Source organism: Podarcis pityusensis, assembly GCF_964106645.2.
Source record: "Podarcis pityusensis genome assembly, chromosome: 6".
Classification (NCBI taxonomy): Eukaryota; Metazoa; Chordata; class Lepidosauria; order Squamata; family Lacertidae; genus Podarcis; species Podarcis pityusensis.
In genome coordinates, this window is record NC_138030.1 from 50,419,233 (window position 1) to 50,437,755 (window position 18,523).

The 18,523-nt window shown below is 43.6% G+C and overlaps 1 protein-coding gene across 4 annotated transcripts in view; it reads left to right on the top strand.

Annotated features, from left to right (window-relative positions):
* Positions 1-18,523, top strand: part of IPO13 (importin 13) — a 47,077-nt gene that overhangs the window by 8,966 nt on the left and 19,588 nt on the right. For all 4 annotated transcript variants that reach the window (XM_081009357.1, XM_081009358.1, XM_081009360.1 and 1 more), the window contains exons 2-4: positions 3,854-4,590; positions 17,296-17,436; positions 18,172-18,313. In XM_081009357.1, the coding sequence (XP_080865483.1) occupies positions 3,854-4,590; positions 17,296-17,436; positions 18,172-18,313 (1,020 nt within the window). The remainder of the gene's footprint in view (positions 1-3,853; positions 4,591-17,295; positions 17,437-18,171; positions 18,314-18,523) is intronic.

Sequence of the window (18,523 nt, forward strand, 5' to 3'; positions counted from 1 at the left end):
ATACCATGTGCTGTGGTGTTCATTAGGTGAGTTCTTTCCCAGCAGTGATCCTTTGCTGGCGAGACCTCACTCTGTTGCACTGAAAGTGCCGTGCATGCTGGGCTGCTTACAAGATATAACGTTACAAACTTTGCCATTTCTATTGGCCCAAGAATAGCACAGTATTTCAGGCTTTCTTACGACACTCCATTCTGCATCCATTTCTTTAGTCACCGGATTGGACGCTGTATGCCAACTCCTTATGGTGTTGAACCCATAAAGCTGGTCTGAGGCTTGAGAAACCATTATTGCCACTTTTAAAGTGCTCGTTTGAAAGATCCCTACAATGCCCTTGCCTCCCTTGTCTAGAGGAAGGGGCATATGTATGCTGTTACTTTAAGATGCATTATCCGGAGCAGGGGTCAGCAACCTTTTTCAGCCATGGGCCAGTCCACTATCCCTCAGACCATGTGGTGTGCCGGACTAAATTTTTTTGGGGGGAAATGAAGGAATTCCTATGCCCCACAAATAACCCAGAGATGCATTTTAAATAAAAGGACACATTCTACTCATGTAAAAACACATTGATTCCTGGACTGTCTGTGGGCTGGCTTGAGAAGGCGATTGGGTCGCATCCGGCCCCCGGGCCTTAGTTTGCCTACCCCTGATCTGGAGGTTTTGAAGTCTCAGCAGGTCAAGTCATGAGACACTTGTGTAGGGAGGGTTTAGTTTATGCAGCAGTTGAGCTCCTGTGTGTTTCTGTGACTGTGTTAGTTATGTGCTGACTACATACAGTAAGTGTGTGAGCAAACTTAAAGCCCGAGTGGTGTAATGTTTATTCATGTACTTATTAATGTTGGATTTCAGCTGCCATTTTGTTGCCAATTCATCCAGCTAGGGACAGCATCCTGGAGCTCTTCAGTCTTGCTGAGATTTCACCATCCTGAATAATTTGGCATCATCTGCAAATTTGGTTGTCTGTCAGTTTGCATCTTACTCCAGACCACAATGGACAAATTATATCGTACCAATCCAAATACAAATGGGCATGGTTTACTGTCCTCCTTCATGAAAGCTGTCAAACTCTGCTTTCTGTTTTGGTGTTGGAGGCTCTTAAGAAACTTGGTTACCTAATGACAATCCTTGCTCAAAAATATAAATAATTTTAACCCTTCTATTTCAATAGATTTTGGCTGCATGGGAACCTACTATAAAGTTCAGTAGTTAATAGGAATTTTATGTGTGTTTGTAGTCTGCTTCAGATTTGTACAAGGACCGAGTGCAGTCTGTGCCACATCTTGAGAAATATCATTGATTACTCTACAATTTGTGGAGAACCTGACACAAAGTCAGGCCATGGCTGCACAATGCACTCGTTGATCAGCAGCCTGATGCTTTTCTTTGTAGGCACTGCTTAAAACATCTGGAGCTATATGACTTCATATTGTATTTTTCCCCTTTGCTACACCTACCCATTAAAATATTTGCATTTATGTTTAGAGACTTCTTGTTTTTACATTTGATAAAACTAATCAGTTTTGTGGTCTCTGTTTTTCAACATTTTGCATTGTTAAAAGCAATGGTTCCCAACCTTTTTATTATGATGATCCACTATTAAAGTCACATGAGTTTTGTACTTTAGGTCTTCAACAGCTGTTGATTTCATGCATTTTAACTGCACGTTTGCCTATTTTATAACCATTATTTGAGGCATCCAAGCAAAAATTTATTTAATGCCCCTATTAATATGGAACTTGTTGAAATATTTATAATACTTACAGAGATACTCAGTTTTTTATGGGAATGTAACCACCAATCACCTGGTTACAGAATATTGCTTCATGAGCTATTAAAAATATTTTAAAAACATGCTATTACACAAGCAGTGTTAGATATTTTGAACTATGAATATTTTAAATAGCTTTATTCACAATAAAGTCCATTTTGGCAAGTATAAGTGGGATGGCTGAGCTTGCACTTCGCTAATGAGTAGATCAATGTGGGGATTGATGGTTGTCAAGCATAGTCTCATATCGTTATTGATACATAGCCGGCTACTGTATTTATAGTATTTATACTGTCTTCATAGTAGTTATTGCTGAAATACCTGTCTCGCAAATATATGCACTATCAAATGGCAGCAGCACAGATTTTGCTTCATTGGCAAGCTCAGGATACTCAATAGTAGCTGAGTAATTTTGGTAACCTGAACCCAAAATTCAGAGAGCCTCACTTCCAAAAATGTATCTTTGAGGGCCCAATGAGTTGTTCCTTTTGCACAAAGACAGGTTTGTGACATGAGTTGCAAATAGGTTTTGCACCCATTCAAACTTCTCTGTTTCTTCAGCAGAAAGGTAGTGGAGAAATCAAACCACCCTTGGCTTCACTTTTAACTTACTGGCAGTCTGCCACAAGGTACAGGGAGTTGTTTTGAGTGACTGCTATAGCTCACCTCTGATGGGCAGGTGCACAGCTTTTCTGAGTGAGAGACAGAAAAGAATTTACTAGCTATGTAGGGAAGAATTTACTGTCTATGTAAAGAAAGTGAACTTCAGGGCTCGTTCACACTTCCATTGCCCCTCTGCTTCCTCTGGGGAAACCCTCTCGTTGCCACTACATCTTAGCAGATGTCAGTCAAATTTTCAGCAGATTGACGTTTGCTCTGACTCAGCAGTGAAGAGTGGGTTTTCCCAGAGAAAGTGGTAGGGCAAATGCAAAACCGCCTGGACGCATGCTTAGAAAGCATGGGGCAAGGTGAAAACCTTTCAGACCTGTGCTTTCTAGGCATTGGACGTGTGGAGTAGCCCTTAGCTATAACTCAATATATCCAGGAAACAGCCACTACCAAGATGGACCAGACTGTAATTCCCATATGTAAAATACAGAAATAAAAGGTTTTGGTTGGTGGGGAATATTGCATTGTGTGTTCAGCAAAGTGGCACTGAAAACTGGGTTCACCTAGATGTGACAGCACCATGATGAACAGGTATTAAGTGTGGGATGGAGGTGATTGTAATGTATTATAGAAACAGGTAATATAAAGGGGATTCTGAATCTTCTGTTTCAGAATTGCCACCCAAATACTTTTCTCTCGTCATGTTTTGGAACCCAACTTAAAAATAAGCAGCTAGGGCAGAGGAAGTGTTCAGCAACTTCTTCCATTTCCCCGCTTTCCTCATTAAATTGCTGCTCCCTTATATTTGTTCTCTACCATTCCTAGTTCTAAAACATGAGGCTGCTGCTTTCACATCTAGTTAGCTCTTCATTGTGGAAGGATATTATTACAGCACTAAAGGTTTGAAATACAGTCATACCTCGGGTTGAAGTAGCTTCGGGATAAGTATTTTCGGGTTGCGCGCTGTGACGACCCGGAAGTAACGGAGCGCGTTACTTCCAGGTTTCACTGCTTGTGCATGCGCAGACGGTCAAAATGACATCATGCGCAGAAGTGGCGAATCGCCACACACGCAGATGCAGATTGCATTCGCTTCTGGATGCGAACAGGGCTCTGGAATGGATCCCGTTCACATCCAGAGGTACCACTGTAGTAATTAACACTTTCTGTTCACTGACTTAGAATACTCTTATCCTGAATTTCTTCTGTTGAGGGCAGTTGAGACTTTTACCAGTCCCCAACTGCTGTGTTGTACTTGATTGCATGGTTATCTGTAGTATCGTCTCCACTCAACCATATCTGCCCTCTTCTGATCTAAAGTACGGGAGAGCAAGGGTGTTACTCTTTTTTGTAGTATGGAGAGAGTTAACGTTTCATGAACCAGGTACCTAACAGTAAGGGATCTGGATTTGGCTTTTTACTGTCTTACAAGCATATATAAAATAGTGGCTAAGTTGCTATTTTCTACCTTCTACCTAGGCACTCCACCAGTTGTATTATGACCCCAACATTGAAAACAAGAATCTGGCTCAGAAATGGTTGATGCAAGCTCAAGTCTCACCACAAGCCTGGCACTTCAGTTGGCTACTTCTCGATATGGACAAGGTGCCTGAGATCCAGTACTTTGGGGCCAGCGCCCTCCACATCAAGATTTCACGCTACTGGAATGACATCCCAGCTGACCAGTATGAAAGCCTCAAATCACAGCTCTTCAGCCAAATAACCCGTTTTGCTAGTGGTTCCAAGATTGTGCTGACCCGGCTTTGTGTGGCACTGGCTTCGTTAGCACTAAACATGATGCCAGAGGCCTGGCCATGTGCTGTTGCTGACATGGTGCGCATGTTTCAGGCAGAGGACTCTAATGTCGATGGGCGAGCACGCTGCCTGGCACTCTTAGAGCTGTTGACTGTTCTGCCTGAGGAGTTCCAAACCAGCCGCCTGCCTCAGTACCGTAAGGGGCAGGTGCGTAGCGTCTTGGCACAGGAGTGCAGTTCTGTCTTCCCCCTGCTAGAGCAATTACTACAGCAACAAGACTCTCCCAGCTTCATTAAACAGAAGGTGTTGAAGTGCTTCTCGAGCTGGGTGCAGTTAGAGATTCCCCTGATGGAGTGTGAGAACTTGATCCAGGCAGCCTTCACCTCTTTGCGCGATCCAGAACTCTTTGATACAGCTGTGGAGGCCATTGTCAATGCCATTTCCCAGCCTGATGCTCAGAGGTAAGTGTTGGTTCCAAATTGTGGGTCAGTTGTGGTTACAGTTGTGCAGCCTCCCCTGTAAGCTGACTGTTTCCACATGCAGCAATCAAGGGGAGAACCTGTATTGACAGAACTTTCAATCAGCTTTCTGAACCACACTCTGATTCCAACAAAGAGGTTATAGAGTGTGCTTGTGTAGAGTTTCATATCCATGGACAGTACATAAATTCCGCAGGTCTTCTTGAAGATGGGGGGCAAGGGAGGAGATTGAGGAACTCTTGAATTGGCGCAACCATTGGCAAGCAAGCATCAACCTTTTGTGGACTTTTTTAGTTACTACGTATCAGCCAATAAAAACAGAATTACCTAGTGCTGAAATTAAGCTAAAACCAACCAATAAGAACAGAATTACGAGAACTGAAATTAAGCTAAAACTAGTATTATTAACTTTTAAATAATCATGCGGTTGATTCTTGTGAGACAGAATTCTACCAAGCTTCAAAACAGACATTCTGTAGCCACAGCCAATCTACAAGAGCATCTGTTGGTTCTGTTCTAATTTCAACTAGGGAAGGATGTCATGCATCCTCTCGTAAGCTTCAAGAGAATTCATGGAGTGGCCAGACAGCTCAGCTTTGGGCCCCTACCCATTAGAGTCTTGCATTGTGTCTTCATCCAGGTCTTAAATCACCTCTCTGTTAATTCATTTGCTGTGGCTGTTGGTTGTAGTTCTTTGTCTTGTGTGATATGAAAGGTAGTCATGAATGGAGGAATTCACCTTTTTTCTGTAGAGGTTCACTGGTGTGCATTAATTCAGTAACCCCTCTGGGCACAGTATGGAATCTAAGTGAGTAGGGGAGTTGTCCAGGACTATTGGTCTGTTTCAAAATCTGTTAATGACTAGCAGAGCTAGAATCTGTTGTGACTACATTGGTGTGGTTCTGGGTGCAAACATAATTGGGAAGTTTCTGTCAGCAGACAGGGCCTGTGATATAGTTTGCTTCCTATCTCCTTTCATCTCTCTTTCCTTCTCTACTCCCAACACCCCTCCTTCCCTGACTGTATTTGTTCATAGTACAGATTACATCCTTGATGTCTGGGAGTGAGAGACCTTGCCCACAGGCTCATCAACAAAGCTGGTTTTGTTTTTTTTTAAGGAAATGAGTGCTGTGGTTCTTCAGGTGGCAGAACTATTCATGACAACAGATATTATAGGCTTGGAAATGTATAACATGCTCAATTTAGATAAAAGAAAATTATAGGGAACATGATACCAGTGTTCAAATATCTAAAAGGATGGCAGAGTAAACCACTATTTACCAGTGCTGCTGGAAAAAAGAGAAACATTGGCCTTTAGTGGTAATAGAATAGACGGGTTAGATTTCAAAAATACATTTTTCATAAGGATAAAGGTGCAATAGAACAAACTCCTCAGGGTTGAAGTAGAGCAGGAGTCGGGACTTTAAACCTGGAGGCCAAATGAGACCCTCCAGGTCTCTTTCTGGCCCTCAAGATGCTGCCCAGGCCAGGCCCCTTCCCCAGGCCACACTTCTCATCAGCTGTACTTCACTCCTTCCTCAAGTGCTTTTTTGGGGCTGAAATGTGTCCTTGAACTGTGATTGATAATGTCTCTTGCCTGGATGGGGAATGGAGAAATAGGTGTGGATGTGTAAAAACCTGACTTTTGCTTAGCTGGAATGTGGTCTATTGTACCAAGTCACAGCTGTTGCTTTGTTCTCTTTTGCCTCTGACCCTATTTACTACTGGCATGCAACCTCTGGAAGGTTGCCTATGAGAGATATGGCCTTTGGGCTGAAGAGGTTTTTCCATCCCTGCTGTAATGTCTCATTCTATGCAGTTCCTATGAGAGAGCTGGATGAGCATTGGCTGTGTGTGCATGAGTTTAGATCTTAGAGAGTGGTGATCCAATTTAGCCATACTCTTAATAGACCCATTGAAATCAGTGGACAAGCCCATTGATATCAGTGGGTTTACTCGAATGAGTATGGCTAACATTGGATAATCACCTTTATAGTCTCTTGCATTTTCTTAGTGGTTGCCAAATTAGAATTATAAGGTCAGGTGTATAGTAAAGTAATTATTTCACTTGTATTCAAGTGTGTTGTGACACTGGGCCATATTCAACTAAACTGTTGCTCCAGCAGGAGCCAGTGCAATGACCACAATGGGACTTCTCCCTTCTCCCCCCCCCCCATCACATACCCCTGTGCCATCCCCAGATCTACTCCAAAGGGTTAGAAGAACCCCCACAATGGGGCGGGGGCGGGGCGGGAGATGGTTTGTCGGACAAGCATAAATTTTTGTTCTGATGGAACAATTCCCTTAGCACTAAGTTGATTGCAGCCTATTCAAAATGGACCATAAAGGGAATTTGTTAATCTTCTTTAGCAGTAATATTAAATTCTGAATTATGCTTACTGCTACAACCCACCATTTATTTAAACTCAATCTGCTGAATGACTTAAAAACCACTAGCAAGGACTAATTTAGATGTGTCCTAGTTACATGATTTGAGGTGGTTCAGCCACTACTAGCTACACCAAAGTGGTACATACAGAAAGACAAATACCCCCAACAACCTTATGCTTACCATGAGGAACCAGCAATGTCTTGCTGGTCCTGATTATGGAGATCACACATACACAGATGTAGTTGCTGTGTAATGACAACAGGGAGCATGCTTTAGTACCAGGAAAAATATACAAGGTAGTCATATCACTCACATTTCATTGAAATCACTTAGGAGGTATCTACACATTTTGCTCATAGAGACTTTTTTTTAATGAAAGCTGAGTCTAGGGCACCTGCCCAGTGGCACCACTGGAAGCCTTCATAGGTGCCATGTTGCCTGTAGCAACCACTACATGAGAGAGGATCTTTTTGTGGTGGCTCTGCACTTCTGGAATATTTCCTTGTCATGGTTCATAAATCATCAACCCTATAAGCAATTACGAGAGCACTAAAAGGCAATCTGTTCTCACTGGCCTTTGCTTAAGACTGTGTTTTGCTTCATGCTATAGCTGGTGATTTTAGACTGTATTTTATGATTTCATAGAATCATACAAGTGTAGAGTTAGAAGGCACCCTGAAGATCATCTAGTTCAACCCCCTGCAATCCAGGAATCTCAACTGAAGCATCCATGACATATGACCATCCAGTTTCTGCTTAAAAACCTTCAGTGAAGGAAAGTCTACCACCTTCCAAGGGAGTCAGTTTAGCTTTGGGTTGCCTGAATGTTCATTATTTTTTAACTAGACTGGCTTTTCTGAAGCATTCTTATCATGGTTGCATTGTGCCTTGAGAGGGTTTTTGTCCTTAAAGGTGGTCTAAAAATATTATAATTCTCCCTGTCCCCCCCAAAAAAATAAGAGCTTAAGCAAGGTCTAAAGAAACTTAAAACACATCACTAGTAAATATACAATAACTGTGCGTTTCAGGGATCAGAATACAGGCCACGGAATAGCACTGGCACTCACTTTCAGTCGGTCAGTCTTTAATGTTTTAACCATAGGTTACAACAGAAGCACTCGCTACCTTAGGGAATAAGTAAACTTGTGTGTAGAAGCCCAAAATGATAGACACTGGGTGCCATTAGGTGGCCACAAGGAAAAATGTGACATAGAGACTAGTTTGAAAATGGGTGGCAGCAGGGCAAGATAGTGGTTGCATAAGCTTTGTAGGGAGGGAGCAACAAGGGTTGTGTGTGTGCATGCAGTGCCATTGTTTTCACTAGAGATCAGTGAGGAATGAGAGGAAGTTGAATAGCAATATGATTCTGGCTGGATCAACAGGATTAAGCTCTGTTTCTCCTTTCAGTCTCTGTTGCTCTTAAGAATCTTCCTTGACCTCTCTGAGTGTGCTGCTGCCCCCTCCCCCCATTGCATTGTCTGTGGATGCTTGCTGGCAGCCTTGATGCACATGCTTTTCTGTTGTCGGCGACCACTGGAGCTGGCGCACTTCCCCTCCTCCACCCACTTCAGTTTTTGCACACAGCAATGCAGAACTGGATTCATTTGAGTTGCCCCTCGGGGCATAAATGCTGCCTTCTTCCTCACCTCCTTCCTACGTTTGCAGCTTATTGAGCAGCCTGATCTCTCTACCCCAGGCTTCTAAACACCAGTGACATGACCACATACTTTTCCCTTTGCAGGATATTATATGCCTAGTGACTGTGGGGAGATGGGCATCTGTCTACTCGCTTAGGCTGCTTTCAAACCAAAACCTGGCATTCCGTGATATGTCCCAAGTAAATTGATATGAGGGTGGTCCTAATTGTCCTGAGAGCTTAAAAAAATGATAGAGGAATTGGGTCTCCAGTGCAGAACTCAGCCTTGAAAGTGATGCTAGCATATGGATGGCCTTTGAACTGTTTAGTGCTGCATGCATGCACATTGGTGTGTTCTTCCACCTGTATCTGTGGGCTGCATGTGCGGTGGGGGCAGGCATGCGAGTGCAGAATAACTGTGTCTCCAGATAATATGCCTCAGTAGCCAGGTAACTGACAGCTGGCCGATTAGCCGCCAGCACAGCCTCTCTCTGGGGGCCATCCTTTGCTCTTCCCCTCCATTTCCTCTGTGCTTGTTGTCATGGTTACAATCACTTATTGGCAGCAGCAGGAAGATTGACAGGCATGAAATTGCTTATATGGTGCTGGAATACTGCTGTGCACAGGGAGGCAGTAGCTGCCTGGATGCCCCCAGGAGACCACTGTATGAGCATTGTACTTTTGATTTTAGGAAATGGATATTCAAGGGTCTTGACTCTTTCAGCCTCCCCCCTCCCCTTTACCAACAGATTCTTCAGATGGAATAAATTCTGTGAATGGCATACAGCTTTAGATTTGTATTCCATTTCAGAATATGTTTCATCCTGAATGCATGAAAATGTTGACTTTGTGAAATGTTGTGGGGTAATGGAACTATACAGAAGGAAGGACAAGCACTGAGCACTGTGAGTAGACCAGGGAAGCCAGAACAGGAAAACCATATGCAGATTATTTTTCCCTGAAGTTTGAGCAGAACACACTCATCCTTAAAATCTGAGTTCAGATTTTAAATTCACCTGTAGCTGGTAAATTCCAGAAGAGTAGTGATGTTGAGTTTTTGCACCAAAAACCAAAGTCCTTTACATTTATGTATTGGTTGAGGTTTCAGGGCCATATCTCAGTGGCAGAGCATCTGCCTTGCATAAGAGGGAGATAAAGAACTACAGAACTTTTAAAAGACATCTGAAGGCAGCCCTGTATTGGGAAGTTTTTAATGTTTAATGTTTTACAATATTTTATATGTGCTGGAAGCCGCCCAGTGGCTGGGGTATAAATAATAAAATTATTGTTGTTATCAAGAGGGTCCCAGGTTCAATCCCTGACATTTCCAGCTAGAGCCAGAAATGTCCCCTTGCTCAAACCTTCGAGAGCTGCTGCCAGTCAGTGTAGACAGTACTGAGCTAGATGGGCCAGTGGTCTGACTCGGTATGAGGCAGTTTCCTGTGTTCCTGCGTGTGCAATTGTGCCTGTGCATGTATGGCCACCCACCTCATATATTAAGTGGTGTGTGTGGTGAGAGGGAAATGAACAGCTGCATCTCCACCAGAGTTATATTTTTTGATCCTGGTATCTAGTGTGTGCTCATTATTTTAAGTGTTTGGATAACCCTCACAAAGCAGTTTGTATAAATCATTTAAAATAACATGCTTCAATTAAAGTACAATGACAATGAACATAAACAGCAGGGGAAAAACAAAAGCCAGATAAAACCATCATTTGAGACTAAAAGACACTAAAGTGTATGGCTGAATGAAAAGACCCTCATTTGGTATGGAAAGTAAGTAGAATTAGCACCAGGCGGACCTCCTGGGGAGAGCATTGCAGAGACGGGGCATCACAGTAGAAAAAGCCCCATTGTGCATCACCATGTTGATTGCCCTCTTAGAAGACAAAGTCCAGCAACTGGAGGAACGTGTAGCTACGCTCCAAAGAATTAGAGAGCTGGAGCTCTTCTTGGAAGCAACAGAGCACACCGTCTCCACCAAGGAGGAGACAGGGGACTCCCCTGAGAAGGAGGCTAGTTCACCAACACAGGAGCCAGATATATGGAGAAACGTGACTCAAAGAAGTAGGAGGCCCAGGGTTCGCTCTGATTGTTTAGAAATACACAATCGCTTTGAGTTCCTCTCCCCTAGCATGGAAGACGAAGAGCAGACTCCATTTGAGGATCTCTCCCTCATTACAGTCAATCAGGTATATGAAGACGAGCAGCAAAGTCAGTCCTCAGGGAATGTGCAGGCGACCTTGGAACGGACAGCTCACGGAAGAACCCCGACCAAACCTAAGAGGAGGCGTGTAGTGATGATAGGGGATTCCCTACTGAGGGGAACAGAAGCAGTGATCTGTGGGCCTGACAAGATGTCTCGGGAAGTGTGCTGTCTCCCCGGGGCTAAGATCCAAGATGTAACTGAACGACTGCAAGGAATCATAAAACCCACTGACAAATACCCCTTCCTCTTGGTTCATGTGGGAACCAATGGCACTGCAAGCAATAGCCTCCAGAAGATCAAAAGAGACTACGAGGCTCTGGACAGGAAATTGAAGCAATTAAATGCACAAATTGTGATCTCATCTGTCCTCCCAGTTGAACGACGTGGCCCAGGGAGAGAGGGGAAAATAGTGGAAGTGAACAGCTGGCTTCGCAAATGGTGTAAACAGGAACGGTTTGGATTCTTAGATCACGGACTGCAGTTTCTTGAAGATGGACTTCTGGCAAGCGATGGGCTACACCTCACAACAGTTGGGAGGAATGTTTTTGCCAAAAATCTCAGAAACCTCATCAGGAGGGCTTTAAACTGACTAATGTGGGGGAGGGAGACAGTGCTCCTGAAGGTAGGAGTCTATCAATTGATGAAGATGATCATCCAAATGTCATAGACCAAATGGAGCAAACAGCACGCAGACCTAGTGGTGGGAGGAAAAAATCCTTAAATAAGAGACACGGGGGAATGATTAATGGACTTCAATGTCTGTACACTAATGCGCAAAGCATGGGAAATAAACAAGATGAGCTTGAGCTCTTGGTACAGCAAACTAAATATGAAATAATAGGCATCACTGAAACCTGGTGGGATAAGGCCCACGATTGGAATGTAATAATGGAGGGATACAATCTATTTCCGAGAAACAGACCAGACAAGAAAGGAGGAGGAGTGGCGTTATATGTCAGGGATGTGTATACCTGTGAAGAGATCCAAGATTTAGAACCTCAAAGCCAAAGTGAGAGCATTTGGGTCAAAATTAAGGGAGAGAAGAATAACAGTGACCTCATTGTGGGAGTTTACTATAGATCCCCAAGCCAAACGGAGGACATAGATGATGCCTTCCTGGAACAGATGGCCAAGCATGCAAAAGGAAGGGAGATAGTAGTAATGGGGGACTTCAATTACCCAGATATTTGTTGGATGTCAAACTCAGCCAAGAGCATAAGGTCAAACAGATTCCTCACTGGCCTTGCAGACAACTTCATTGTCCAGAAAGTGGGAGAAGCAACAAGAGGAACAGCTATTTTAGATCTGGTCCTAACCAATGTTGATGACCTGGTTAGTGGGGTAGAAGTGGAAGGGTCATTAGGCGCGAGTGATCATGCTCTTCTGAAGTTTACTATACAGCAGAAAGGAGCAGCCAAGCATACTCGGACTCAATTTCTTGACTTTAAGAAAGCCGACTTCATAAAACTTAGGGAAGTGCTGGGTGAGATCACATGGACAGTAATACTAAAAGGAAAGGGAGTTCGTGATGGCTGGGAATTTGTTAAGAGGGAGATAGTAAAAGCACAACTTCAGGCAATACCAATGAGACGGAAACATGGAAGGTGCCTAAATAAGCCAGGGTGGCTATCTAAAGAACTTTTAATTGAGTTAAGATTAAAAAAGGATGTGTACAAAAAAATGGAAAAGGGGGGAAACCACCAAAGAGGAATTCAAACAAATAGCCAGCACGTGTAGACACAAAGTCAGAAAAGCTAAAGCACAGAATGAACTCAGGCTTGCTAGAGAGGTTAAAAGCAACAAAAAAGGCTTTTATGGGTATGTTTGTAGCAAAAGGAAGAACAAAGAAACAGTGGGGTCACTCAGAGGAGAAGATGGTGAAATGCAAACAGGGGACACAGAAAGGGCTGAACTCCTCAATGCCTTCTTTGCCTCAGTCTTCTCCGATAAAGAAAACAATGCCCGACCTGAAGAATTTGGAGCAAATGATTCAGCAGAGGAAACACAGCCCAGAATAACTAAGGAGATAGTACAAGAATACTTGGCTAGTTTAGATGTATTCAAGTCTCCAGGGCCAGATGAACTGCACCCAAGAGTATTAAAAGAACTGGCAGATGTGATCTCAGAATCACTGGCAGTCATCTTTGAGAATTCCTGGAGAACAGGCGAAGTCCCGGCAGACTGGAGGAGGGCAAATGTTGTTCCTGTTTTCAAAAAGGGGAAAAGAGAGGACCCAAATAATTACTGCCCAGTCAATCTGACATCAATACCAGGGAAGATTCTGGAGCAGATCATTAAGCAAACAGTCTGTGAGCACCTAGAAAGGAATGCTGTGATCACCAATAGTCAGCATGGATTTCTGAAAAATAAGTCATGTCAGACTAACCTGATCTCGTTTTTTGACAGAATTACAAGCCTGGTAGATGAAGGGAACGCAGTGGATGTAGCCTACCTTGATTTCAGCAAGGCATTTGACAAGGTGCCCCATGATATTCTTGTAAAGAAGCTGGTAAAATGCGGTCTTGACTATGCTACCACTCAGTGGATTTGTAACTGGCTGACTGACCGAACCCAAAGGGTGCTCATCAATGGTTCCTCTTCATCCTGGAGAAGAGTGACTAGTGGGGTGCCACAGGGTTCTGTCTTGGGCCCGGTCTTATTCAACATCTTTATCAACGACTTGGATGATGGACTCAAGGGCATCCTGATCAAATTTGCAGATGACACCAAACTGGGAGGGGTGGCTAACACCCCAGAGGACAGGATCACACTTCAAAACGACCTTGACAGATTAGAGAACTGGGCCAAAACAAACAAGATGAATTTTAACAGGGAGAAATGTAAAGTATTGCACTTGGGCAAAAAAATGAGAGGCACAAATACAAGATGGGTGACACCTGGCTTGAGAGCAGTACATGTGAAAAGGATCTAGGAGTCTTGGTTGACCACAAACTTGACATGAGCCAACAGTGTGACGCGGCAGCTAAAAAAGCCAATGCAATTCTGGGCTGCATCAATAGGAGTATAGCATCTAGATCAAGGGAAGTAATAGTGCCACTGTATTCTGCTCTGGTCAGACCTCACCTGGAGTACTGTGTCCAGTTCTGGGCACCACAGTTCAAGAAGGACACTGACAAACTGGAACGTGTCCAGAGGAGGGCAACCAAAATGGTCAAAGGCCTGGAAACGATGCCTTATGAGGAACGGCTAAGGGAGCTGGGCATGTTTAGCCTGGAGAAGAGGAGGTTAAGGGGTGATATGATAGCCATGTTCAAATATATAAAAGGATGTCACATAGAGGAGGGAGAAAGGTTGTTTTCTGCTGCTCCAGAGAAGCGGACACGGAGCAATGGATCCAAACTACAAGAAAGAAGATTCCACCTAAACATTAGGAAGAACTTCCTGACAGTAAGAGCTGTTCGTCAGTGGAATTTGCTGCCAAGGAGTGTGGTGGAGTCTCCTTCTTTGGAGGTCTTTAAGCAGAGGCTTGACAACCATATGTCAGGAGTGCTCTGATGGTGTTTCCTGCTTGGCAGGGGGTTGGACTCGATGGCCCTTGTGGTCTCTTCCAACTCTATGATTCTATGATTCTATCCATCTTGCTTCAGATGGGGGAGGGCACAAAAAGCCTCAGAGGATCTTAAAACCCTGGCTGGTTCATGTGGGAGGAAGTAGTTACTGAGGTATCTTCATCCCAAGCTGTTCAGATCTTTAAATAGCACAGTGAATTTGCTCTGGAAATCAATGCAGGAGCCAGTGCAGTTGTTTTAAGACTGGCAAGATGTGTTCCATATATCTCATCCCAAGTAGTGCAAAATATGGCAACTAGGTTACTAACTGACTTCCAAACTCTTCAAGGTCAGCCCTATATACAATACATTGCAATAATCTGAATGGGATTTTCCTGGAGCATGAATAATGTGGTTAGCTTGATTGTACCAGCCTAGAGTAGTAAAAGGCATTTCATACTGCTGAGGATACTTGGGCATCCAGAAGTAAGGCTAGATCTCATAGCACCTCCAGACTGTGTATCCAATCTACTAAGGCAGGCAAACCACCTACCAACAGAACTTGTCATGATTGAGCTTCAGGACATTGGTCCTCATGCAGCCAATTACTGGTTCCAGGCACAAATTCAGCACTTTTAAAGGCCACAGCACCAGCTGAATTAGAAGGAAAAATGATAGAGGTGGGTGTCAAGTGCGCCCTAAGTTCTCAAATCTCACTCAGTAGTTTCATGTAGATCAGAGATAGAGAACACATGACCTTCCTGATGTTGGTGGACTCACAACTCCCATCAGTCCCAGCCAGTGTGTGTAATAGCCAGGGATGATGGGAGCTGTACTTCAACATCTGGAGAACCACTGGTTCCCCATTCCCAAATAGATGTTGGTATAACATGGGAAGGGCAGACTAGGGTTGTGTGGAACAACATGGCATGACTGTCATGGGTCACAGCAACAGTCCAGCACCATGACCTTCTAGAACTGATGATTCAGGTTGGTATGGGATCGCCCAAGTGTGGTTCCCCTGTTCTCCCCCAGTGCAGCCAATCTAGAAGGATAGCAATGTCAATAGTATTGAAAGTCATGAGGTGTATAGTTGAATTAGCAGGGTCTCATTCCCTTGGCATAGGTCACCCATGAGGGAGACTAAGACAGTTTCAGTTCCAAAACCAAGCTGGAAACTAATTTGAAATGGCCTCAGAAAATTAATGTTGCTCTGGGGAGCTCCAGCCCTTTTCAGCACCCTATTTTCTAGGTTATAGCATGTGCCCTAAACAGTTACTCTTCTAGCATGCAGTATAGTAATAATAATAATAATAATAATAATAATAATAGTAATAATATAATCATCATCACCAGAATCATTCTAGAACGTAACAAAGTAGACTGAGTTGTGAAGCCTACCTCTCACAACATTGTTATCAAGGCCTCTTTCACTTGTTCAACCTTCATGAGATATGTTCTGTCATCTGCCTACAAATCTGTATCTGTTATCCTATGTAGAAAATAACAGAGGATTCTTAAGATGGCTAGGACATGATGTTTGTTAGCGAATTTTACACTTTGCATTATCTTTTGGTATAAAAAGGGATTGTTGATGGCTACCTCACTGCATCCCATGAAGTGTTACAATCATGGTTTCATCTTGCACAGACAGGACACACTCACAACTTAGTGTGAGCTGGTTCCTTTGGCATTCATCTGGGGAAAAGAATGCATCTAACTGGGTTATGTGTTCATCTGCACTCAGCAGATATTACTACACTTAGGCTTTATTGGGACCAGGATATGTTATATTTTGTTGTCTTGGCCTTACTGTAAAATACTTTCTCTTCCATGGTGTATACAAACCTGCTTCCTATTTCAGGTATTTCATGTAGGCTCATGTCATGAGTTACAGTGGTACCTTAGGTTAAGAACTTAATTCGTTCTGGAGGTCCATTCTTAACCTGAAACTGTTCTTAACCTGAGGTACCACTTTAGCTAATGGGGCCTCCTGCTGCTGCTGCGCTGCCGCCACACAATTTCTGTTCTTATCCTGAAGCAAAGTTCTTAACCCGAGGTACTATTTCTGGGTTAGCGGAGTCTGTAACCTGAAGCGTCTGTAACCTGAAGCATCTGTAATCCAAGGTACCACTGTATTAGTCTTTAAAGTGCTACAGGACTCTTCATCATGAAAGTTCTAGGTATGTTCTCTTAGCAGTGTTTGTTAGCTTACAAGACCTGTAGATCAGGAATTTTGAAAGGTTTGTTGTGGAAGAGAAGGCCATTTAATGTAAGTTATCAATATTCTGTGCCAGGAAGAATCATTTAAGAGGTATAGCAAATCTCATATCTGAAAAATTTCACTTCCAGGAGGCAAAATGGGGATTGATGTGTTGGTTAATGTGACAGTAGTTTACATGCGACAAGCCTAGAGATAACAAAATACACTCTTTACAGTTGGCTTGGGTTTCCTGACTGATGTTGGCACTTTCAGAGTTGTGGAGGAGGGGTCTGTGTAAGATGCCCTTGGTGTTTGGGGCTTTTATATTTAGATAAAAGACAAGAAGAGGATGATAGAGCTTCAAAAAAATCATGAGTTATGTGGTGGAGAATTCTTTTCTTCCTCCCAACACTCAGGGTCACTCACTATTGATTGGCAAATTGAGGATAGACAAAAAGAAAATAGTTCTTCACACAGTGCACTAACTAACTGGTGCAAGAGATAAGCCACTTTATGAAAGGTCAGTAGCAATAGTATTTACAGAAACTCCAGGTTCACAGATTATAGAACTCTGAGTACAGTTGCTGCAGAGCAAATTGCAGGACAGAATGGAAGGCTGGACAAAACTGATATCTGGCTTGATTCAGCAGGAGTCAGCTTACATTTGTGATTGATGGTTCATTATTTTAGGAGGCTATATAGGCATAAAGCCTCCCATCTCTCCTCTCCCTTGGCAGGTATGTGAATACTCTTCTGAAGCTCATCCCACCTGTTCTGGGACTCCAGGAACAACTACGTCAAGCAGTTCAGAGCAGGGATATGGAGACATCTCATGGGATCTGCCGCATTGCTGTTGCCCTGGGGGAGAATCATTCCCGGTGAGGAGAATGGTGATGGAATCTGGTAGCAATGATCAGTAGAAAATGGAGCTATTTTGGGGAGTGTTCCCTCTGCCCTACTAGCTTTCTTTGTAGCTAAGCAGCCTATAAGTCTCCCAAACCTCATTCTAAAGCAGCTCAAAGATCCAAAGGGTCATATGGACGCTAATGTATCTGTGCATGATAGCAGAGATACTATACCAAGTGTGGCCAAACTTGGCCCTCTAGCTGTTTTGGGACTACAGTTCCCATCATCCCTGACCACTGGTCCTGTTAGCTAGGGATGGTGGGAGTTGTAGTCCCAAAACAGCTGGAGGGCCAAGTTTGGCCTTGCCTGGACTATACAGAACCCTTTTCCATCTGAAAGCCATTGAAGATCCTAAACCTACTGTGTCTAGTCCACTTGCTGGGGTATTTGTTCCATGAGTTGGCCGAATCCCTTTCAGTTTGCTTCCTAGCTCTTTTCCTGTAGAGCACGCATCCCCAAACTCTGTCCTCCAGCTGCTTTGGGACTACAATTCCCATCATCCCTGACCACTGGTCCTGTTAGCTAGGAATAATGGGAGTTGTAGTCCTAAAACAGCTGGAAGGCTGAGTTTGGGGATGCCTGCTGTAGAGGGTATAGCGCACTGATATACTGTATTGTATTATCCCAAATGTGGGGTGACTGCTATTTCTATGCACCTGCAATGGCAGAGCCAATTCCTGATGCAGTGTGCCTACTATCTCCCACAGAGCTCTCTTGGACCAAGTGGACCACTGGCAGAGCTTCCTAGCACTGGTTAACATGATCATGTTCTGCACTGGGATCCCAGGACACTATCCTGTCAATGAGACCACGAGTTCACTTACACTCACTTTCTGGTATACACTTCAGGTAAGTGTTAGCCACCTTCATGAAGTGGACTTCTTCAGTGCCATCTTTATAGGTTTGTTCTCTGGCTTGTACTTTGGTTGGTGTCAGGCATGTTCTTGTACTAGTGGTTCTGCATGCCTCTACATGAAAAAGTTGGCAAGGCTAATAGCTAGCACATTAAAGTTGTTTATGACGATTACACTAATTGTTCTGCATATGCAAGCACTTGTC